Here is a 25,396-nt window from a genome sequence, read left to right as displayed (position 1 = left end):
AGCTATGGCCATTTTGAGGTTGAGTTTTCTCCCTTAATGGGAATGTACCATACAAATAAAATCCATCTAGACACACACTGAAAGCCATCTATTTACTGCACCCACCAAGGCAAGAAAAAGCTTCTGTCCAGGCTTCAAGAACCAAAAACCCAATATAATATCATGTCCACATTTTAGCGGCAAAATTTGATATTGGACGAGGTTTATCTTTGTTCTGGAGCCATCTGTATGTGATTCCCTCCTACAATCTGATCTCTTAAAATGTCACACAGGAAAGGATTAGGTATATCATTCATGACTCTAAAGGAATTAAGTCAATGTGTTACCCTTCCCAAGGGCCCTTTATATTTTTTTGAGCCTCTCACTCCTACTATGGAAGGGCGGACTTTGTCCACTGCAGGAGGAATTTCTTACTTCAGGGGTGGAATAGCTGGGGGAGAGGCAGAGGGCCTCTCATTAAACTTCTCAAAACCTCCAAGGCGAGTTCCTACCCAAGTAGAGATTAAGTCCTAGATTCTGTTCTTAAATCTTAAAGTTACCACCAAAATATTTACTTCTTGAAAGGTAGTTTTAAAACTCTAGAGCAGTCAGGAAAACCAAAAAAACAAAAATATAAACAAAACAACCATCTGCCCCCAAAAAACCAATGTTCTAGAAATGAAAAACCAAGTAAAAGATTAAAACCAAGCAAAACCAGACTTTTAAGGCTGAGGACTTTTATAAAGTATGGTGAACCCATGAGGCTGGAGTTCATGGCCAGGAAAAACAGAAAGTTGTTGATTTCCAAATCTCCCTACTTCTCCCTCCCTTTAACAGGGCTCTGTTCTTTTTAATTTTCAAATATTAAAAAATCATAAAGAACCAAACACATGTGTACCCACTGCCCAAACCTTTTATTAATAAATAAAATTAAATACTGAATTAAAGTTGAATTCCTCTATGATCTCCTCCTCATGTCTTTGACTTCCTCCCTCTTCCCAGAGGCAGCCAAATTAGGAAATTTAGTTTTTTCCCCAATCCATATTTTTATATTTTTATTACATATATAAATATCCATAGCATGTGTTGTGTATGTATATATGCAGTATTGTGTGGAAAATTTATAAATGGTATAAACTTCTGCAATTTGGTGTTTTACTTTTTAATAGACATCACAATTTGAAATCTATCCACACTGGCACATATTGCTCCAGTTCACTTACTGTATAGTTTTCTTTTTGTGAATATAGTATAGTTTATTTGCTTACTCCTCTACTGACATTCATTTAGATTGTCTCCCTCACTTCATGGTTATAACCATGCAATGATGAACCTTTTTAAAATGCCACCCTGCACACATGTGAGAGAGATTCTTTAGAGACAAATTTGTTCAAGCAGTTTCCCATGAATGGAACATTAAGGTGTCAGAAAAATCTGCTGCAGGAACCCTGTTAGGAGGTGGTCTTTGTTCTATTTAGACCCTGGAACCCAGCAGCTGTGGTTGGTGGGAACCTGGCTCTCAGGTACAGTTTTGTGGCCTTGACAAGTTAAGCTCCCGGTGCCTCCTCTTCCTCAGACATCATTGGACATGGTATCACCCACATGCAAGAGTCACTGTGAAGATTAAATGAGTTAATCTGAGTGTGCAAAACAGCCCGGTGACTGGCACATACTGCAAATAAGTATTAGCTACTAATTATGACTACTATTGTTACTTAGGAGGAAAAGGTAATACAAATGATCACCCTGTTGGACATATTTGTTAAACCTCATTATCTGCCATGAAGTTTGAATTTACTGATATTTAGCTGCCACTTCAACTTAGAGCAGGAAAAGCCTTTGTGGGAACATGGTGACAGCTAGAAAGGGAATCAGTACCTGCCGTATTTTGTTATCATCCAGCGCCAGCATTTCCAGGTTCTTCAGTGCACAGATCTGTAAAGGGCAGATTTCCAGATAGTTCTGGCTGAGATCCAAAAAGCGTAAGTTGACCAGCTGCCTGAAGGAGTGCCACAGTGTCCTCAGGTTGGTGTCGTGCAGGTAGAGCAGGTGCAGTGAGGTCCACTTGCAGATGAGGCGCGGCACCTTCTCCAGGTGGTTCCCACTCAGCCCGATCTCGGTCATCTCCGCAAGCTCAGCGAGGGTATGTGGGAGGGAGTGCAGGCGGTTGTGGGATAAATCCAGCACCGAGAGTTTGCTACACTGGGCCAACGACTCGGGTAGAAAGGGCAGGTTGTTATAAGACACATAGAACTTCTGCAGTTTCGTCAGGTTCCCAATCTCTTCTGGAATGACCGTTAGTTTGTTCTTATCCAGGTCAATGATCTCCAGGTTGTACAGAACGCAGAGTTCCAGAGGGAAAACTTCAAATTGATTTTCCTTCAGGTAGATCTCTCTCAGCTTGGTCTGGTTCACTGTTTCCTTGGGCAGAGATTTCAGGTGGTTTCTGGTCAGTCCGAGCAGCTCGAGATGGTGGAGGAATTCACAAATGACGACGGGAATCTCCCCCAGGGCAGTGCCGTAGAGGCGGAGCTCCCGCAGCTTGCGAATGCAGCCGAGGACAGCAAGGGACGACGGCAGGAGGGGATTGTGGCTCAGGTCCAAGCCCTCCAGGTTGTTCAGCTTCCCCAGCTCAGGGGACAGCTTCCTTAGCTTGTTCTTGTTCAGGTACAGGATCCTGACATTCTTTAAATGCTGAATATCCTGGGGGATTTCTTCAATCTGGTTATTTTCCAGATGCACTTCTTCTAATTCTGTTAATTCTAAGATCTCCGATGGAATGGTAGCCAAGCTCCGATTAGAAGCATCAATGAAAAATACTCTATCAGATACATGTTCTAGGTCGTTTTTCTGATGTATTTTAAATGAATGTTCTACTGATTTTATGTTATTTGACATTTTGATGGAGAGTTCAAATATTCAAAATCTGAAATATTGTGAAAAGGAAAAAAAAATCAGTTTACCTGCCACCAGACTTGGGGCATTCTTAAGAGAGATAAAGTCATAATTTAGTTGGTTAAATTTAGACCTTGGCATTATGATACAATGTAGAATATAGGTTTCTGTGTTTCATGTTGGGAGAATTAAAGAGTTGAACCCTTTTCTCCAAACAGGTTGACTCTATGAAAAAATTAGTTAACTTTAAGTTTTTAAAGTTGCCTATCTTGATTGTATTTCCAGATAGGATGTAGAGATTTGCAAAAGATCATTGCTCTTACCATAAACATTGAGAAAACACAAGGAAAAAATATTTTAAAATATTGCATTTTTCCTTAAAGCCATCAGTGAGTTGTGGATGCAAAGAAGGCCAAAAGAATTAAAATCTAGAGATACACTATCCCTTCTTAAGCAAGTAGAGACCAGTGGACACTTTCATGCCTGCTGGTGAGGCAGGTGATAGAAGGAAGCAGGCAGAGTTCAAGGCACTTGTAGGTTTCAAGAAGCTTCAAGACCCTTGTAAGTTTCAAAAAGCTCCAATTCAACTCAGCCATTCAACGTCAGCCTTGATTGGTTATGACCTATGCAAATGAAGCATTGTACCTTCAGCCAATCAAGAGTGAGTTGTTATGTCATTAGTTCAGTTCTATATTTGGTGTGGGGAGTGTGGAACTTCCTCTTCTTAGGAGGCATTATAAACCGCAGACACCACAGCCCTGATGGTATTCTCCCTGGGAGGCCCTCCTGAGTAGCAGGAGCTTTCTTTTTTCACTCATTGAAAGAGCTTTGCTAGTTGCTCTGTTCTTGTCTGCTAGCTTCATTCTTTGTTGCCTCAGAGACACAATCCTGAGAAAAACAGTATCTCATCCAGTAACACTGGTATTTTCAAGTCTGGGGACTGCAGGCAGAGAAGCAAACTTTCCATAGGCATAGGCAAAAGAACTTCTGGGACAATGAGAAACTAGCGAAATTTTCAACAGCCTGTATTTGCTGGCACAGTGGATTAGAATTTGGAGGAGCCATAAATGCAGTTATACCCCATTAGATGGGGGCTGACTCAGTGGCCTCAGGGGGAGTTTCCCACTACTAAAGCAGAGAGAGATACTATTGTCTCAGGGTCTTAGATCACTAAACCTGGCTGGGTGAAGGGCTTAAATCTCTCAGCAAGACATTTGAAATTTCAGTGAATGGAAATGAACTAAACTGCAACCCATAAAGAAAGAAAATGGAAAAAGAAATCATGTCATGGATTAGAACTCTCAATAATGTTAAGATGCAAATACTCTCGAAATTGATCCATTGTTTCAATGCAATCCCAATCAAAATCTCAGCAAGATATTTTTTGTTTTTTGATAGACATTAACAAGCTGATTCTCAAATTTATATGGAAATACAAAGGACCTAGAAATGCAAAAGACAATCTTGAACATTAACAAAATTGGCAGACTTACATTACTAGCTTTATAAACTTATAAATCATATAAATCTAAGATGTTGATACTATATTACAGAAGACTAAGTGCTTGGTCATTAATACACACACACACAGCCTAAGGGGCAGGGCAGAGAAGACTGTGATATGATGGTGGTCAGATTGATTTGTAACATCTTTGACTTGTCTGCTAGATGGGGGCTTTCCTGTTGGAGTACTCGGCTTCTCATCCAGCCTAGAGGCCCAGTCCCTAGATGGAGAAGGTGCATTTCCATCTCCACACGTACTATTACTGCTACTTGCTACACAACAGTGTGTGGTTCTGATCTTTTTTATTGAATGTCAAGTCTCAAAAAAGAGCCTCGGGATGGTGTTGCTTTCTTATTTAAAGAAATGAAAATATTTACCAATGATTAACCTATGTCTAGAACTAGCTGTCTCCAGCATTTTTTCATTTGGTCATCAGACAGATTAAGTTAATACTGTTCAGTACTGTACGATAAAATCTCCTTTCCTAAATACAAACTACTGACAATGCTGAAAGCTCCTCAACAGCCTGTGGGATCTACAGTGAGGTGGTTATAAAAATAGGAAACATCTAAGACACTTACTATGTGCTCTAGGCTTTACTTAAATTAACCTATTTGATCCTCACAAGAACCCTAAGGAGGAGGTACCATTATGATCCCCATTTTACAGAGAAAGAAACAAAATCACTAAAAAGGCTCTCCTCTGAACACAGTAGGCAGTGGGAGTAGGAGCAGAGAATCTGACTTAACCTTACTTAGGTTTTTTAACATTATTCACAAGAAGCCTAGTTTTATTAAAATCATTCAAGGTATGAGGTTTTCAGCCTTGATTTTCTTTTGCAGCCTTCCAACAGAGTCACCTGAGAGAAATTGGTGTGGACTGGCCGTTCTGATTAGGATTAACACAAGGGCATCTGGGATTCCAGACACATAAAGGAACTGTTTCTCCTAACATTTATCTCACTCTGTGATGAGACCTTCCTAGAATGTCTAAATGTGTATGTACATGATGTCTTGTCTCAATATATGTCCCATCATATGTGTCTGGCACCTATCTGATGGCTCTTTAAAAGCTATAAATGTTGTATATCCATTAGCAGAGTTAATAAAAGGAGGTTGCGAAGCCAGGATTTGCAATGCTATGCCAGTAATTCAGCCACTGAAAATAAGAATGGGGAAGATTGGTTCCTTATTGGTATTTTTTCCCTAGGGGTTGCTACCCAAATATATTCAAATCAACTTATCACAACCCAGTATTACCTTGGAGATGCTCCTACCTTCTGACCATTCAGGATATACTACTGTGATATTTTGGGGCCACTCTGCTGTTATTCCAGGAATGCACTGGAGGTCAGCTTCCAGGCCTTGTCTCCAGGTGCCAGGAGAGCCAGCCATCGTTAGTCCATGTGTCGAAAGGTCCAAGGCCATGACCATTCAATGGAGCCTCCAGGGTTCAGTACAGTAGATGCTGGCAGCAAGATATTATTCTGGTGGCTGAACCACAGCTTCAGTGATTCTTTCTTCGTTTGTACTTGCAGTTGTATAGGGGAGGCAGCCATATGTGTTAACATGTCTAAGGGGCTCAGGGCTCCCTTTCAGGGTCTCTCATTCAAACTCCATAGCACGGTCCATAGGCGGACTGACCATCCCCACAGACTTTTGGTATCTGACTTTAGTCTGGATTTTAACAAGCCATTGTACCTCTCTATCATACCTGCTAAGGTAGGGTTGTATGGCCCATGAAACTTCCATTTGATTCCCAGCTGTCGCACCCATTCTGACAGTGTATGTCCAGTAAAATGGGTGCCCTCATCACTCTCAATCACCTGTGGTCACCATAGGCAGCAAAGAGATGCTCCATGCCTCTTTTGGTTGTCTGCTAGTCTGCACAATGGGTAGGAAAAGCAACCAGAAGTCCAGTAGCTGTGTCCACACAAGTCATCGCATACTGATATCCTTCTGACACAGAGGCCCAATATAGTCTATCTGCCACCTGACGAGGGATATAGGCCCCTTAGCTATTGTCCCATATTGCTGTGGAACTCAGTGTAAGTCCCTTTTGGAGCATATGATTCACTCCTGCTGGGCTCTACTAAATTCTTCAAAGGTCAAAATCAAGCTCCACTGACAGGTTATAGACCACATTGCCTTTTGCCCCACATTCAACAAACGCTGATGTAACCATTAGGCTATATCAGAGGCAGGCTTTCCTTCTAACCAACATATGTGGGCCAATTTATCTGATTCATCATTTCCTGGGGATGCTAGTAGCAAATGACCTGTCACATGGTATACTGAAATTATTTTAGTCTTACCACAAGCCCATAAGTCTTGCCACAATTCTTGCCCCCAAAGGGGCCTGTGACCAACCAGCCAGTTGGCATGGTACCAGGTTGGTAGCCACAGGGTCAAGCCCCAATAGAAGGCCCAGCTGTCAGTGCAGACAACTATAGGGGAGGGTTCCTGGGTGATCACAAGCCACAAGGCCTGCAACTCTGCCCACTGGCTGCTCTTCCCCTCACCATCTTCCATCCATATTGTCTCAATCTTAGGATGGAAAGCTACAGCCCTCCATTTTGGGGGCTGACCATGGCCAAAGCCATCTGTGTACCATGCATCTTTGGATTTAGGGGCTCTTCCCTCCCAATAAGGACTCTCTGCTACTAATGGTTCAAAAGCAAGTTCTTCCTGCTTCTCACTAGTATATGTCACCAGCCCCAGTAAGTGTTGGAGTTCTTCACTCAAGGGGCTACTAGAGAGGGCACTACACTGCTGTAGGTAAGCACTCCACTTGGCAAGTGTAGGCATTTGTGCCACACCACTCCTTGGTTTTTGGGTCCAGTCTCCTACCCACTCCATGATGGAATAGGTGGTTATTACCTTTATCAGGGCGATTCCGGTGATGGGTTCTGTAGCCAGCAAGGCGTGATACATGGCAGCCAGTCTTGGTGCTGCACCTTCAATATTTGAAAGAGAATTGGACATGAGTATGACATCATCAATATAATGGTACAGCCACACTGTTGGCAGTTTCTCCCATGTAACCAAGTCCTGACTACAATTCCATGACAGATGGTGGGGCTCTGGAGGTATCTCTGTGGAAGGACGGTAAAAGTCCATTGCCGTCCTTCCCATGTGAAGGCAAACTGTTCCTGACTTTCCTGCTCAGTGTCAATGGAAAAGAAGGCATTAGCAACATCTGCTACTGTGGCTAAAATTGTAACATTTCCAGAGTATCTCACCTGGCTTTAGTGCATTTGCATATCCTCATGGGTGGAGAGAAGTTCATCTCCATGTCAATGGGTAATTACCTGGGCAACTGAGGGCGTGTCTGAACCTGAGAGTTTAAAGGGAGGAGCCGGCTGGTCTGCCTGCTAGCTTCTTTAGGAGCAGAGGAGAGAGACAGCCTTGGACTGCAGTTTGTAAGCAATAAACGGGTTTTAAACTTTATTTTTCCCTTTGACTGATTTCGGTTTTTAGAGGCATTTTGCTCTGGGATTTCCTCTCCCCAGACTTACATCTGGTGGCAGTTGGCAGAGTGCCTCTGAACCCCAAATCTGTCATAATTGGTGCGACCTTTGGGAAGATTGCTCCTGTGGATGGTGGGGAGGCCCCAGTGGATACAGTGGCAGAGGGTGCCACTTCACTTGTTATTATCCCCCCAGTTGTGGGATTTCCAAGTTGGGAACCCCTATTGGGGAATTGGTCTAAGGTAAAATACCTCTTAGAGGGGTGGGACCTTCTTCAGAACTGGGGAAGGGGGAAACACCGGAAGCTGCAGAATTAGCCCTCCTTCAGTTGGAAGACTGCTTGGAGCCCTTAGGGGGCTGTGTAGTGGCTGGCATTGTAGGGTCTCTTTTCATTGAGATAGTGGAAAATGTTATACAGGAGAAAGAGAGGATTATTGAGTGACTTAGGTGGGAGAGAGAGACACTTCAGCATCACTTGGAGGAGCTGGGCAATAACCTATGGGATACCGTTAAAGAACAGAGACAGTTTGCTTTCATGTGGGAAGGTTGGCAGTGGACATTCACTGTCCTTCCACAGGGATACCTCCACAGTCCCACCATCTGTCATGGACTTGTAGCCCAGGACCTGGCCACATGGAGAAAACTGCAAACAGTGCAGTTGTATCACTACATTGATGATATTTTGCTCACATCTGATTCTCTTTCAGATTTAGAAGGGGCAGTTCCTAGACTGTTGCAACGTCTACAGGAAAAAGGATGGGCTGTGAACAGCATTAAGTTTCAGGGACCTTGTTTGTCTGTGAAATTCTTGGGGATTGTCTGGTCAGGTAAAACTAAAGTTGTTCCTGAAGCACTTATAGACAAGGTCCAGGCTTTACCACCCCTACTACTGTGGCAGTATTACAAGAGTATTTAGGTCTTTTGGGCTACTGGAGAATGTTTATCCTGTACTTGGCACAAAATCTGAAGCCCTTGTACTGGTTGGTATGAAAGGGCATCAGTGAGACTGGGATGAGACCTGTGCAGCTGCTTTTACTGTTGCCAAATGGGCAGTCAAGGCCAGACAAGCCTTGAATGTAATGGACTCATCAAGGCCCTATGAACTAGATGTTCATGTATCTGAAGATGGTTATAGATGGGGTCTTTGGTAGCAGCTTGAATGGACACGCCAACCTATTGGATTCTGATCACAACTATAGAAAGGAGCAGAGGTCCAGTACACCTTGATAGAGAAGCAACTGGCTGCTGTGTACCATGACTTGCTGGCTATGGAGCCCATTGCTGAAACAGCTCCAACCAAGATAATAACCACCTATCCCATCGCGGGGTGGGTGCAAGACTGGACGCAAAGTCTATGGAGTGGCATGGCACATACACCTACACTGGCCAAACGGGGTGCATATTTACAGCAGTGCAGTGTCCTCTCTACTAGGCCTTTAAGTGGAGAACTCCAACACTTATTGGGGCCAGTGACTTATACCAGTGGAAAGCAGGAAGAACTTGCTTTTCAGCCCTTGGTAGCTGAAACTCCTTATCAGGAGGGAAGAGCCCCTACACATGAAGATGCTTGGTACACAGACAACTCTAGTGAAGGGCAGCCCCCAAAGTGGAGGGCTGTGGTTTTCTATCCTAAGACTGAGACAATATGGATGGAGGATGGAGAGGGGAAGAGCAGCCAATGAGCTGAATTGCAGGCAGTATGGCTCATGGTCACCTAGGAACCCTCCCCCATAGTTGTCTGTGCTGACAGCTGGGCTGTCTATTGGGGCTTAACCCTGTGGCTACCGACATGGTACCATGCCAACTGGATGGTTGGTTATTGCCCCTTTGGGGGGCAAGAGTTGTGGAATGACCTATGGCCCTTTGGTCAGACTAAGACTGTTACTGTATATCATGTGACTGGCCATTTGCCTTTGGCATCCCCAGGAAATGATGAAGCAGACACATTGACCCAGGTGTGCTGGCTAGAAGGAAAGCCTGCCTCTGATGTGGCTCAATGGCTGCACCAGCATTTGTTGCATGCCGGGCAAAAAACAATGTAGGCTGTAGCCCAACAGTGGGGCTTGCCATTGACCTTTGAAGAAGTCAGCAAAGCCCAGAAGGAGTGCCTTGTGTGCTCTAAAAGGGACTTACACCAAGTCCCAAAGCAACATGGGACAATAGTAAGTGGGCCAATACCCCTTGTCAGGTGGGGCAAATAGACTATATTGGGCCTCTCCCCATAATAGAAGGATATTGGTATGCCATAACTTATGTGCTCACAGCTACTGAACTATTGGTTGCTTTTCCTGCATGTTGGGCAGATTAGCAAACCACCAAGAGGGGCCTGGGGTGTCTCTTTGCAGCCTATAGACAGCCACAGGTGACTGAGACTGATCAAGGCCACAGATGACTTTACTGGACATGCGTTACAAGAATGGGCGCAGCAATTAGGAATAAAGTGGAAATTTCATGTACTATATAATCCTACCAGGGCAGGCATATTAGAGAGGTACAATGGTTGTTGAAATCTACCCTAAAGTGGGACATCCATCATCTATGGGCTTGGTCAGTTTGCCTATGGACAGTGCTGCGGCATTTGAATGAGAAGCCACATAAAGGAGCTTTGAGCCCTGTGGATATATATGCTCATACACCTTGCGCCCTCTCCTATATAATTGTACATCCAAACCAGAGAAGAGATATTGAAGCCAGGATATGGCCAGCAGAGCAACATCCTGCTGCCAGTCTCTACTGCATTAAGCCCTGGAGACACTGTTGAATGGACCTGGCCCTGGACATTTCAACACATGGACCAGCGATGGCTGGCCCTTCTGGCACCTTGGGGGAAAGGCCTGGAAGCTGGCCTGTGGGTATTCCTGGAGTTACAGCTGAATGGCCCCGAAGGTCATGATAGTGTACCCAAAACGTCCAGGAGGTAAGAGCATCTTGTGGGGAAGTTTTGTTTTATCTTTGTGGCCAGTGCATGTACCTCCCATAGCCCTATATATCGATCCATCTGTAACTCTCACAGGGAGGGGGTGAAAGTCTGGTATACTAGACCAGGGCGAGATCCCATTCCTGCCACTGTTCTATCACAGGACCACTCTCTTGCATGTATCCTACCTGATGGACAAGATTTGCTTATGCTGGTGTCATTAAAACATGTATCTTATAACCCTTAAGGTTATTTTCTCCTACAGTCTTTGTGGCCCGAATGTGCCTCCCTGGCTGCAGCTGCTGCATGATGATTGCTCTGAACCCTCAGCTATTGCCTGCCTATGGAATGGACCACCTATGGACTTAATCTGCATGGGACTTTGAACTTAGCTGAATCCTCCAACTTGAGGGTTGTCATGAATTTATTGCTGTTGCTTTTGTTATGTCATTAGTCTGGTCACAATGCACCAGTTTTCTCACCCAGGGACCATTGTGGAAGAAGGGGAATGAGTAGATTGTAAGGTGAGATTTCTGGAGGAGTGGCCTGTGGGTAAAATTGTAACATTTCCAGAATATCTCATCTGGCTTTAGTACATTTGCATATCCTCAAGTGTGGAGAGAAGTTCATCTGTATGTCAATGAGTAATTTACCTGGGCAACTGAGGGCATGTCTGAACCTGAGAGTCTAAAGGGAGGGGCTGGCTGGCTTGCTTGCTTCTTCAGGAGCAGAAAAGAGAGACAGCCCTGGACTGCAGTTTGTCAACAATAAATGCTTTTTATTATTATTATTAAGGTATGATTGATATACACTCTTATGCAGGTTTCACATGAAAAAACAATGTGGTTATTACATTTACCCATATTATCAAGTCCCCACCCATACCCCAATGCAGTCACTGTTCATCAGTGCAGCAAGATGCCACAGATCCACTCTTTGTCTTCTCTGTGCTACACTGTTCTCCCCGTGATCCCCCACACCATGTGTACTAAACATAATACCCCTCAATCCCCTTCTCCCTCCCTTCCCACCTGGCCTCTCACAACCCTCCCCTTTGGTAACCACTAGTTCCTTTTTAGAGTCTCTGATCTGCTGCTATTTTGTTCCTTCAGTTTTGCTTCTTGGTTATACTCCACAAATGAGGGAAATCATTTGGCACTTGTCTTTCTCTGCCTGGCTTATTTCACTGAGCATAATGTCCTCCAGCTCCATCCATGTTGTTGCAAATGGTAGGATTTGTTTTTTTCTTATGGCCGAATAGTATTCCGATGTGTATATGTAGCACATCTTCTTTATCCATTCATCTACTGATGCACACTTAGGTTGCATCCATACCTTGGCTATTGCAAAAAGTGCTGCAATAAACATAGGGGTGCATATGTCTTTTTGAATCTGAGAAGTTGTATTCTTTGGGTAAATTCCAAGGACTGGGATTCCTGGGTCAAATGGTATTTCAATTTTTAGTTTTCTGAGGAATCTCCATATTGCTTTCCACAATGGTTGAACTAGTTTATATTCCCAACAGCAGTGTAAGAGGGCTCCCTTTTCTCCACATCCTCACCAGCATTTCTTGTTCTTAGTCTTTTCGATGTTGGCCATCCTAACTGGTGGGAGGTGATATCTCATTGTGGTTTTAATTTGCATTTCCCTGATAATTAGTGATGTGGAGCATCTTTTCATGTGTCTGTTGGCCATCTGAATTTCTTTGGAGAACTGTCTCTTCATATCCTCTGCCCATTTTTTAATCGGGTTATTTGTTTTTTGGGTGTTGAGGCGTGTAAGTTCTTCATATATTTTGGATGTTAACCCCTTGTCAGATATGTCATTTACAAATATATTCTCCCATACCGTAGGATGCCTTTTTGTTCTGTTGATGGTGTCCTTTGCCATACAGAAACTTTTTAGTTTGATGTAGTCCTATGAGTTCATTTCCACTTTTGTTTCCCTTGCACGAGGAGATGCATTCAGGAAGAAGTTGCTCATGCTTATATTCAGGAGATGTTTGCCTATGTTGTCTTCTAAGAGTTTTATGGTTTCATGACATACATTCAGGTCTTTGATCCATTTTGAGTTTACTTTTGTGTATGTGGTTAAACAATAATCCAGTTTCATTCTCTTTCATGTAGCTGTCCAGCTTTGCCAACACCAGCTGTTGAAGAGGCTGTCATTTCCCCATTGTATGTCCATGGCTCCTTTATCAAATATTAATTGACCATATATGTCTGGGTTAATGTCTGGATTCTCTAGTCTTTTCCATTGGTCTGTGGCTCTGCTCTTGTGCCAGTACCAAATTGTCTTGATTACTGTGGCTTTGTAGTAGAGCTTGAAGTTGGGGAGCATAATCCTCCCAGCTTTTCTCTTCCTTCTCAGGATTGCTTTGCCTATTCGGGGTCTTTTGTGGTTCCATATGAATTTTAGAATGATTTTCTCTAGTTCATTGAAGAATGCTGTTGGTATTTTGATAGGAATTGCATTGAATATGTAGATTGCTTTAGGCAGGATGGCCATTTGGACAATATTAATTCTTCCTATCCATGAGCACAGGATGTGTTTCCATTTATTTTCTTTAATTTCTCTCATGTGTGTCTTGTAGTTTTCAGAGTATAGGTCTTTCCCTTCCTTGGTTAGATTTATTCCTAGGTATTTTATTCTTTTGATGCAACTGTGAATGGAATTGTTTTCCTGATTTCCCTCTCTGCTAGTTCATTGTTAGTGTATAGGAATGCCACAGATTTCTGTGTATTAATTTTGTATCCTGCAACTTTGCTGAATTCCTATATTAGTTCTAGTAGTTTTGGAGTGGATTCTTTAGGGTTTTTTATATACAATATCATGTCATCTGCAAGCAGGGACAGTTTAACTTCTTCCATGCCAATCTGGAAGCCTTTTATTTCTTTGTGCTGTCTGATTGCCGTGGCTGGGACCGCCAGTACTATGTTGAATAGAAGTGGGGAGAGTGGGCATCCTTGTCTTGTTCCCAATCTTAAAGGAAAGGCTTTCAGCTTCTCGCTGTTAAGTACCATGTTGGCTGTGGGTTTGTCATATATGGCCTTTATTATGTTGAGGTACTTGGCCTCTATACCCATTTTGTTGAGAATTTTTATCATGAATGAATGTTGAATTTTGTCAAATCTTTTTCAGCATCTTTGGAAATGATCATACGGTTTTTGTCCTTCTTTTTGTTGATGTGGTGAATGATGTTGATGGATTTTCAAATGTTGTACCATCCTTGCATCCCTGGAATAAATCCTACTTGATCATGATGGATGATCTTTTTGATGTATTTTTGAATTCGGTTTGCTAATATTTTGTTGAGTATTTTTGAATCTATATTCATCAGGGATATTGGTCTGTAATTTTCTTTTTTTGTGGGGTATTTGCCTGATTTTGGTATTAGAGTGATACTGGCCTCATAGAATGAGTTTGGAAATATTCCCTCTTCTTCTAATCTTTGGAAAACTTTCAGGAGGTTGGGTATTAGGTCTTCACTAAATGTTTGATAAAATTCAGCAGTGAGGCCATCTTGTCCAAGAGTTTTGCTCTTAGGTAGTTTTTTGATTACCAGTTCAATTTCATTGCTGGTAATTGGTCTGTTCAGAATTTGTTTCTTCCTTGGTCAGCCTTGGAAGGTTGTATTTTTCTAGAAAGTTGTCCATTTCTTCTATGTTATACATTTTGTTAGCATATAATTTTCATAGTATTCTCTAATAATTATTTGTATTTCTGTGGTGTCCATAGTGATTTTTCTGTTCTCATTTCTGATTCTGTTTATGTGTGTAGACTCTCTTTTTTTCTTGGTAAGTCTGGCTAAGGGTTTATCTATTTTGTTTATTTTCTCAAAGAACCAGCTCTTGCTTTCATTGATTCTTTCTATTGTTTGATTCTTCTCAATTTTATTTATTTATGCTCGATATTTTTATTATGTCCCTCCTTCGATTGACTTTGGGCCTCATTTGTTGTTCTTTTTCTAGTTTCATTAATTGTGAGTTTAGACTGCTCATATAGGGTTGTTCTTCTTTCCTGAGGTAGGCCTGTATTGCAATATACCTTCCTCTTAGTACAGTGTTCACTGCATCCCACAGATTTGTGGTGTTGAATTATTGTTGTCATTTGTCTCCATATATTGCTTTATCTCTGTTTTTATTTGGTCATTGATCCATTGATTATTTAGGAGCATGTTGTGAAGCCTCCATGTGTTTTTGGGTTTTTCCATTTCTTTGCATTATTTATTTCTAGTTTTATACATTTGTGGTCTGTGAAACTGGTTGGTACAATTTCAATGTTTTTGAATTTACTGAGGCTCTTTTTGCGGCTTAGTATATGATTTATTCTTGAAAATGTTCCATGTGCACTTGAGAAGAATGTGTATTCTGCTGCTTTTGGGTGTAGAGTTCTGTAAATGTCCGTTAGGTCCATCTATTCTAATGTGTTGTTCAGTGCCTCTGTCTCCTTACCTATTTTTGTCTGGTTGATCTGTCCTTCAGAGTGAGTAGAGTGTTGAAGTCTCCTAGAATGAATGCATTGCATTCTATTTCCCCTTTTAATTCTGTTAGTATTTGTTTCACATATGTAGGTGTTCCTGTGTTGGGTGCATAGATATTGATAACGGTTATATCTTCTTGTTGGATTGATCCTTTTATCATTATGTAATTTCCCTCTTTGTCTCTTTTGACTTTGTTTGTTTTGAAGTCTATTTTGTCTGATACAAGTACTGCAACTCCTGCTTTTTTCTCCCTATTAGTTGCATGATATATCTTTTTCCATCCCTTTGCTTTTAGTCTGTGTATGTCTTTGGGTTTAAAGTGAGTCTCTTGTAGGCAGCATACAGATGGGTCTTGTTTTTTAATCCATTCAGTGACTCTATGTCTTTTGATTGGTGCATTCAGTCCATTTACATTTAGGGTGATTATTGATAGGTATGTACTTATTGTCATTGCAGACTTTAGATTCATGGTTACCAAAGGTTCAAGGTTAACTTCTTTACTATCTAAGAGTCTAACTTAACTCACTTACTATGCCATTACAAACACAATCCAAGGGTTCTTTTCTTTTTCTCCTCCTTTTTCTTCCTCCTCCATTCTTTATGTTTTAGGTATCATATTCTGTACTCTTTTCTATCCCTTGATTGACTTTGGGGATAGTTAATTTAATTTTGTATTTGCTTAGTAATTAGCTGTTCTACTTTCTTTACTGTGGTTTTATTACCTCTGGTGACAGCTATTAAACCTTAGGAATACTTCCATCTATAGCAGTCTCTCCAAAATAGACTGTAGAGATGGTTTGTGGGAGGTAAATTCTCTCAGCTTTTGCTTATCTGGAAATTGTTTAATCCCTGCTTCAAATTTAAATGATAATCTTGCCAGATAAAGTAATCTTGGTTCCAGACCCTCTGCTTCATTGCATTAAATACATCATGCCTCTCCCTTCTGGCCTGTAAGGTTTCTGCTGAGAAGTCTGATGTTAGCCTGATGGGCTTTCCCTTATATGTGATCTTATTTCTCTCTCTGGCTGCTTTTAAAAGTCTGTCCTTATCCTTGATCTTTGCCATTTTAATTACTATATGTCTTGGTGTTGTCCTCCTTGGGTCCCTTGTGTTGGGACATCTGTGCATCTCCATGGCCTGAGAGATTATCTCCTTCCCCAGATTGGGGAATCTTCAGCGATCACCTCCTCAAAGACACTTTCTATCCCTTTTTCTCTCTCTTCATCTTCTGGTACCCCTATAATGCACATATTGTTCCATTTGGATTGGTCTCACAGTTCTCTCAACATTCTTTCATTCTTATAGATCCTTTTTTCTCTCTGTGCCTCAGTTTATTTGTATTCCTCTTCTCATGTTTCTATTTCATTTATCTCTCCTCCACCATGTCTAATCTGCTTTAAATACCCTGCATTGTGTTCTTCAACAATTGTATCTCCAACCGGAATTCATTCCTGAGTTCTTGAATATCTTTCCCTACCTCCATGAGCACATTAATGATTTGTATTTTGAACTCCCTTTCAGGAAGATTCATTAGGTTGATGTTTAAATCTTTCTCAGGAGTTGTATTCATAATTTTACTTTGAACCAGGTTCCTTTGACATTTCATATTTGTATATGGCACCCTCTAGTGTCCATAAGCTCTACCCTCTTTAGCCACTCAGCCCCTGAAGCAATGTCAGGGGTCACACGGGAGTGGTATTGGTGCCTGGGGGGAGGAAGGAGTGGTTTTCTGCTTCCCGGCTCCTATGCCTGTCTCCACTGCCTGAACCAGTGGGCCAAGCACCCAGGTATAAGCCTCTATTCTTTGCACTTGTAGTTGCTGTAGACATATCTTCCCTCTGGCTGGCCTAATGCCCAGGTAGGGTTTGCTGGTTTGTGAGCCAGGTGGGGCTGGCAGGGAGAAAGCTGCATTAGGCTGCGTATCACAGAGGGGGTCCCTGGAGCTGTGTAGCCAGCCAGGGGGCTGGAGCTCCTGAAGACTGTGAAAGTTCCCAACCTGCTGGGCAGAGTGCACCTGGACAATTTTGTCTACCTGTCCTTTCTCCTCAGCATTAAGCTCTGTGCAGTCCTTGCCCCTTTAGCAGCCTTTTTGCTAAGGGCTTCCTTGTTAGAAAGTCTCTCAGACTCCCTGCCTTTCTTTTGTCCCAGAGTAGCCAGATATGGATCCCTGCTTTCCACAAGCAGCTGGAATCTCAGTCTCCCCATGAACTCTGCCTGTCTTAGCTTTCCAATCCCCTAATCATGAGAGTACCATGCAAGCACCATGAAATGTAGGTTTGTGCTCCCAGAGCGGATCTCCAGAGTTAGGTATTCGGCAGTCATAGGCCTCCACTCCCTCCCTGCTCTGTTTCTCTTCCCCCTGCTGGTGAGCTAGGGTTGGGGAAGGGCTTGAGTCCCTCCAGGCTACAGCTTTGGTAGGTTACCTTGTTCTGTGAGGTCTGCTCTTTTATCCAGGTGTATGCAGTCTGGCATAGTCCTCTTTCCTGTTGCTCTTTCAGGATTAGTTGTATTAATTATATTTTTGTATTATATGCAGTTTTAGGAGGAAGCCTCTGTCTCACCTCTCACACCACCACCTTTAATCCTCTCCCCAGCTATAAATGGGTTTTAAACTTTATTTCTCCCTTTGACTGATTTCAGTTTTTAGAGGTATTTTGCCCCAGGATTTCCTCTCCCTGGACTTACAACCACATAATGGTATGTTCCTAGTTCATGGCTGAGGGTATCCATCAGGCCTGCAATAGATGGGACAGCAGCATGTATAGGGTGTGTGACTATTCAATTCTCTGTAATCCACAGTCATACACCAGGAGTCATCTAGCTTTTTTACTGGCCACACTGGGGAATTGAAAGGACTATGTTGGGCTTTATAACACCCACCTTTTCCAGCTCCTGGAGAGTCTCTCCAATCTCTTTATGCTCTCCAGGCAGTTTGTATTGTTTGGTATTAGTCACCCGCCGAGGCACAGGCAAAGGTATGGGTGGGTGCCTAGCATGCTTTCTCAGAACTGCCTTCACCACACCTACTCTCAGTCTGAACTCACCTGCAGTGATCTGCAACCATAGACCCTGCAGGATATCAATCCCCAAAATATACTCAGGAATAGTTCATGGTTGTATAGTTCATGGGAGTGTACACAGTATACTCCTTTGGGGGTAGGCACCCTATTCCCAAAGGGATTTGGGCTTGTTTCACTCTGAAAGCCTTACCCTCATATCCATCTGATAGTGGGGGTTCCAGGGAACCACTCAAGGTTACCATGAATCAGTGAACATTCAGCCCCTGTGTCCACCAGAGCCAGGACACGTTGTATGCTCACTGGGGACTAATGGATAGCTATTTCAACATGTGGCCTCCAGTCCCTCAGGGCAGAAACCTTGACCTTCCCCTCAGTTGAACTGTGTTCCCCAGTCATCTTCCTGTGTGGGCTCGAGTGAGGTTGGCTCGCTCTCCAGCAGGATGCCTTGCAAACACACAGGCCAGAATTGTGGATCTGTCTCTGACCTCTGCTTCTTTGGTCTTAATGGCTGGAACTGCTGCTCTGGTTTCAGTTGTTGCCATACCTGTAGTAAGATCCTATTTGACTTCCCACCTAATTTCCTTCCATCTGCTTCTGCCCATATTAAATCAACCCACAGCTGGGTCCTCGTAACCTTCAAGGGGCCCTTTAAATTCTTCTTGTGAGTAGAATACCTTATTTCTTTCCATGTTCTCACTACTTCAGCCTCTCCTAAGTCTGCTACTGTACTTGTCACTTCGCTTATGGGCTGCCCTGAGTGAGGGGAAAGAATGGCCACTAGAGACCCAAAGAGGGATGTGGGAGCCATTTGAAGCACAATATTTCTCATCCCAGTAGTGAAACAACCACTGGGCATGCTTTCAATACAGGAGGAGCCAGTGCCACTGGCACCACCCCTTCATCCTTCCCCAGCTCCTCCTTTTCCGGGTCTGATGGCACCTTTCTCTCCCCTACCCAGAGTGCCTCCTCTGCTACAACCTTTACCTTTTCTACATTGCCTCACAGCAATGCTAGCTCAGTCTTCAGCAGCTCTCTTACATTCACCTCAATGCTTTGGAGCTGGTGTTCTCATGCCGTCTCTGTCTGTGCTTCCCTCAGGCATTCATCTTTTTTCTTGATGGCCTTTCCTTCTTCAGAGTACCTGGCAGTGCTGCCATCTTGTTCTGTAAGGAATCTTTAACCTCTTCAACACCACCTTGCTGCTGGCATTCTCATGCTGTCTCCTCTTGCATCAATGCCATTTTCTTCTTCTGGGAATCCACAGAAGTTTGCAGATCACATTCTCATGCTGCCATTTCTTGGGTCTTTTCCAGGAGCGTGTCCTTCTCTTCCGTAGACTTTTTTAATACTGTGAGAAGCAGCCAAACCACAGTCCCCACTGCCTCACTGGCACTCTGTCTCTCAAAATACCTACTTAGCCAAGGGCTGTTCCTACTGCCTCAGGTATCACCTCCACTTGCCTCCAGTCCTGGGGTGCGGCCCAGTCCTCTAGGAGGCAAGCCACCTCAGACCACATACCCACTGGGGGACAATCTACTGTCTCCCCATTCACAGGGGCAGCCCGCTGAAGCACCCCTCCCATAAGGGCAGCCTGTCTTTTTCCTTGGTCAACAATGAACCCTGCCAACTTTGCCAATTGTCTTGCCAAGGGGTTTCAGCACCCAGCAAGTTCGGTATGGATTCAGTATGACCAAAGAAAAGGACAGTAGAACGTTTTTTTGGGGGTGAAAGGCTTTGTTACCTGGCTTGTTCTCCCAGCAGTAGGTTGAGCACTAACATATCTGCATCCCCCCAGAGCACTGGGTCAAGCTCTTTATATAGCACAATAATAGCTTATTGCCTAAGGGTGTGGAAGCGGTAGCCTAGCAACAGGCCAGTTACATCATCCCATGATTTAAGTTCCATGAGGATCCTGGCCATAGGAACCCCAACTTCCCCACAGGCTACAAAGAGGATTATGACACAGTGTGCACACACCTGCAGGGCCAAGTTCAGAAGCAGATAGCACCAGCAAGGATAGGTAGCAGAGGTAATGGAGCATAAAGGGGCATGTAGGTCAGTCTCGTGGAAGGGTGGGGCATCAGGGAGGGCTTCTTGGTGGAGGCTGGTCCTGACTGGTCCAAGGTAACCTGCTGGAAGGTAGGACGGCATGGTGCGTGGAGAGGCGCAGGTACTTGGGGCTGTCCAGAAGAGTACAGAGGTGGGGGAGGGAAGCAGGCAAGCTAGATACACGAGGATCCCTGTGCATCACCTGAGCACAGCTATTAGGAGGCATGGCACTGGGAACCCTCAGATTGGGAACAGCTGATGGAGAATGGATTGACATGACTTAGTAGTGATGAAGTCTGAAGCAGCTGCAGTAGCCCAGGAGAGGGAATAAGACCTCTGCTGAAGCTGAACTGGGGGGAATGAGGCGAAGGGGAGGGAACCCAGCAATAGTGAGAGTGTCACATGATGGGGATTTGGTACTTGGAGTGGGAGAAAGAAGAGGGAGGAGGGAAGGAGAGAGGCTTTCTGTTTGGAGCTGCATAAACAAGAGAAGGAAGTCAAAGGGCCCTGCAGAAAAGTGGAGCCCGCCAGAGATGCCTTGCCTGTGAGATGGTGGAGGAAGGACCCTGAAGACGAAGCCATTCATGACACAATCATAAACATGAACATCAAGTTCGCTCTCCCTCCGCTGCCCCACTGAGCAAATCCAGGCCAATGTGTTGTCCAAGAAATTGTGCTGGGAGAGTCTGACACCCTGTGTATCCACAGATTTGAAGCATCACTTGAGATATAGGTTCAACATGATGATAATAGAAAACAGACAGTTCTGTTTTCATTTGCCTCGTGTGCTACCAACGAATTTGAGAGGTGGCTTTAAATAACTAAAGTGTGAGTGCAGGCACAATTATCTCCCCTCCCCTAAAGTATTTTGGGTTAAGGAGACAGAGGAAAGTAAAGGGAGGATTAATTGCTGCCCCAGGGGACGGGAGGGATAGTCTTCCAAAGGAGTAGTACAGTCAGACTTTTGTCCTAGGGAGTCACTAATAAATAAGGTCAAGAACAGAAAGAAAAAAAAAAGGCAGAAAAAGCTGCTTTAACAAGACAACAGTGCCTATAGCAATGTTCTCCCTGACTTAGCAAAACAAAACAACAATAAAACAATATTTACACAGAGCTACAGCCTGCAGTGTCAAAATAAACAGTCATAACGACATTGACCACATGTACAACTCATTTCCTTCAATACATTTCTCATCACCCCCAATGATTTCCAGATGAAGGAGGGGACGTAGTTTAAAAGAAAAAAAAAAGCCTTTAAGAATCACTGACCTGAGGGTGGGAGGCAGGGGAGTGAGATGACCTGAGTCAGCTTCAAGGAAACTTAAGTATATTCACTGAGGGTTTACGTGTCAAGAACCCAGAATGCAGGTTTAACTTGAATCTGAGTTTTCTAGAAGTCAAAACAAAAGAGAATATATGAGGGTATGTAGTCCCCATGCTTTAATAAAAGGCAGCATTTACATTTCTCTGGTACCTTGTAGTAGGAAGGTTTAGTAGGGTATCTTTATATAAGTAACTTAATAGACATGTCTTTGACTACAGTCTGTAGAAGAGCCAGAAATAGTTTCCAAATGATTACTGTAACTCTATTTAAAAAGTCAACAGCATGGAGTTTAATTATAACTGAAGGAAGCCATGTCTTGAGGAAACACAAGTGACAGGGTTAAGGTATGTTGTTTTCTGATAATACAGGGATAGAACTCAAAGGATCTGGGAGAATATTTAACATATCCATTAGTTATTTTTCCAGTCATCTGATGGCTTAACTGAACTGCTAGCAAATACCATATGGTGCAAATTTCCAGTTGAATCTTCTGAGTCTGAAGAAATGACTTTCAGTGTTCGTCCTGCATACATGCATTTAGGTATTGAATATGCAGACAGCAAAATTAGTGCCTGTCTTGCCAATGGGTTTCAGCCCCCGGCAAGTTTGCTGTGGATTCAGTGTGACCAAAGAAATACAGTAGAACGTTTCTTTGGGTTGAAAGGGTTTATTACCCGGCTTGTTCTTCCGATGGTAGGTCAAGCACTAGCATCTCTGCCTCCGTCCAGAGCACTGGGCCAAGCTCGCTATATAGCGCAATAATAGCTTATTGCTTATGGTTGTGGAAGCGGTAGCCTAGCAACAGGCCAGTTACATCATTAAGTGGTTTAAGTTCAGTGAGGATCCTGACTATAAGAACCCCAACTTCCCCACAGTGCCCTGCTATTTAGAAATGACTTTTCCTAGGGATAAAAGAGTGAGTTGCATGCAAAGTTTACATTCTTATCATCTTATGATGAAAAAGTGTATCAGTGATTAGTACTGGAATAGTGCCCCAAAGCTTCTTGTTCATTCTTGCACAACATAATTTCAAATTCTAAAGAAAAGGTTTTATCTATGAATTATTGGATCCATAGTATGGTGTTATGGGTACAGGAATGAAGGATAGAAACACTTTTGAAAATGGGTAAAATGACACTTTTGAGTCTATTTATAGGAAACAAGTCCAGAGAAGCTATTTCAGATCAATAATTTGACAACAGTGGGGATGGGGGCATATTGCTGAGCACAGGCTAACAATTCTGGTTTTAAAAAAATGTTCCTCTAAGCCTTTTCACCTTTAGGTGATTGATCAAAGGTTTTCAAAAGAACAGTTATCAGATCCCAGCTTGGTAGAACTCTTCCCTCTACAAATTTTTCAGAGCTCATTATTAAATTACAGAGGTTTTTTTCTACCATTTCTCTTAAGAAAACATCCAAACATTTCAGTATCCCCATACTAACTGTGTGGTTTCTAATCACAAAACACCTGTAACACCAAATGTGTGGGTTTTCCACAGCAATTCTCTAATTCTCTCTGGACACCAACTTGGTATGTGGAGGAAGCTGGGGTTCCTATGGCCGGGATCCTCACTGAACTTAAACCACCTGATGATGTAACTGGCCTGTTGCTGGGCTACCGCTTCCACACCTGTAGGCAATAAGCTATTATTGTGCTAGATAGAGAGCTCGGCCCAGTGCTCTGGGCAGAGGCAGAGATGCTAGTGCTCGACCTACCACAGGGAGAACAAGCCGGGTAATAAACTCTTTCACCCCAAGAACGTTTTACTGTCAATTTCTTTGGTCACCCTGAATCCATAGTGAACTTGCCCAGAGATGAAACCCATTGGTAAGACAATTGGCAAAGTTGGCAGGGTTCATTGTTGACCAAGGAAAAAGACAGGCTACCCTTATGGGAGGGGTGCTTCATCGGGTTGCCCCTGTGAATGGGGAGACAGTGGATTGTCCCCCAATGGGTATGTGGTCTGAGGTGGTTTGCCTCCTAGAGCGCTGGGCCCCACCCCAAGACAGGAGGCAAGTGGAGGTGATACCTGAGGCAGTAGGAGTGGCCCTTGATGTATAGTAAGTAGGTATTTTGAGAGACAGAGTGCCCAAAAGGCAGCAGGGACTGTGGTTTGGCTGCTTCTCACAGTATTAAAAAAGTCTACAGAAGAGAAGGACAGGCTCCTGAAAAAGACCCAAGAAATGGAGGCACGAGAACATGAGCTGCAAACCTCTGCAGATTCCCTGAAGATGTTTATGGCTGGGGTCTCCTGGGGTCTCTGGCAGTGGCTTGAACACACTCACCAACCTATTGGATTCTGTTCTCAACTCTGGAAAGGGGCAAATGTACAATACACTTTGACAGAAAAACAATTGGCTGCCATGTATCATGCCTTGCTGGCTATAGAACCCATCACTGGTAAGGCCTTGATAAAGGTAATAACCACCTATCCCATTTTGGGGTGGGTCCGAGACTGGCCCCAAAAGCCAAAGAGTGTTGTGACACAAACACCCATGCTGGCCAAGTGGGGTGCTTTCCTATAGCAGTGGAGAGCCCTCTCTAGTAGCCCCTTGAGTGAAGAATTTCAACTCTTACTGGGGCTGGTGACATATACTTGTGAGAAGCAGGAATAACTTGCTTTTGAACCATTAGTAGCAGAGAGTCCTTATTGGGAGAGAAGAGCCCCTAAACCCAAAGATGCATGGTACACAGATGGCTTCGGCCATGGTCAGCCCCCAAAATGGAGGGCTGTAGCTTTCCAGCCTAAGATTGAGACAATATAGATGGAAGATGGTGAGGGGAAGAGCAGCCAATGGGCAGAGTTGCGGGCCGTGTGGCTTGTGATCACCCAGGAACCCTCCCCTATAGTTGTCTGCACTGACAGCTGGGCCTTCTATTGGGGCTTGACCCTGTGGCTACCAACCTGGTACCATGCCAACTGGCTGGTTGGTCACAGGCCCCTTTGGAGGCAAGAATTGTGGCAAGACTTATGGGCCTGTGTTAAGACTAAAAGAATTATAGTATACCATGTGACAGGTCATTTGCCACTGGCATCCCCAGGAAATGATGAAGCAGATAAATTGGCCCAGATATGTTGGTTAGAAGGAAAGCCTGCCCTGATGTAGCCCAATGGTTACATCAATGTATGTTGCATGTGGGGCAAAAGACAATACGGGCTATAGCCTGTCTGGGGCTTGACTTTGACCTTTGAAGAAGTTAGTATAGCCTGGCAGGAGTGTGTCGTGTGCTCCCAAAGAGACTTACACGGAGTTCCACAGCAACATGGGCCTATACTCCTCGTCAGGTGGCAGTTAGACTATATTGGGCCTCTACCGATATGCTATGACTTGTGTGGACACAGCTACTGGACTTCTGGTTGCTTTTCCTACCCATTGTGCAGACCAGCAGGCAACCAAAAGAGGCGTGGAGCGTCTCTTTGCTGCCTATGGCCAACCACAAGTAATTGAGAGTAATTAGGGCACCCATTTTACTGGACATACACTGTCAGAATGGGTGCGACAGCTGGGAATCAAATGGAAGTTTCATGTGCCATACAATCCTACTGCAGCAGGCATGATAGACAAGCACAATGGCTTGTTAAAATCCAGACTAAAGTCAGATACCAATAGTCTGTGGGGATGATCAGTCTGCTTATGAACTGTGCTACAGCGTTTGAAAGTGAGACCCCAAAAGGGAGCCCTGAGCCCTGTAGACATGTTAACACATATGGCTGCCTCCCCTATACAACTGCAAGTACAAAACAAGAAAGAATC

At 43.6% G+C, this 25,396-nt stretch overlaps 1 protein-coding gene across 1 annotated transcript in view; it reads right to left on the bottom strand.

The window, feature by feature from the left end:
• LRRIQ4 (leucine rich repeats and IQ motif containing 4) overlaps positions 1 to 21,743 on the bottom strand; it is a 30,408-nt gene extending 8,665 nt beyond the window's left edge. Inside the window, exons 1-2 of the mRNA XM_036898359.2 lie at positions 21,586 to 21,743; positions 1,858 to 2,905 (exon numbers count right to left, since the gene is read on the bottom strand). Of these exons, the coding sequence (XP_036754254.2) occupies positions 1,858 to 2,877 (1,020 nt within the window). The 5' untranslated portion in view covers positions 2,878 to 2,905; positions 21,586 to 21,743. The remainder of the gene's footprint in view (positions 1 to 1,857; positions 2,906 to 21,585) is intronic.
• Between the last annotated feature and the right edge of the window lie 3,653 nt (positions 21,744 to 25,396).

The sequence above is a fragment of the Manis pentadactyla genome, chromosome 1 (genome assembly GCF_030020395.1).
Source record: "Manis pentadactyla isolate mManPen7 chromosome 1, mManPen7.hap1, whole genome shotgun sequence".
NCBI lineage: Eukaryota > Metazoa > Chordata > Mammalia > Pholidota > Manidae > Manis > Manis pentadactyla.
Note: the sequence above shows the minus strand (reverse complement) of the source record. Positions and strands in the feature narration are given on the sequence as shown.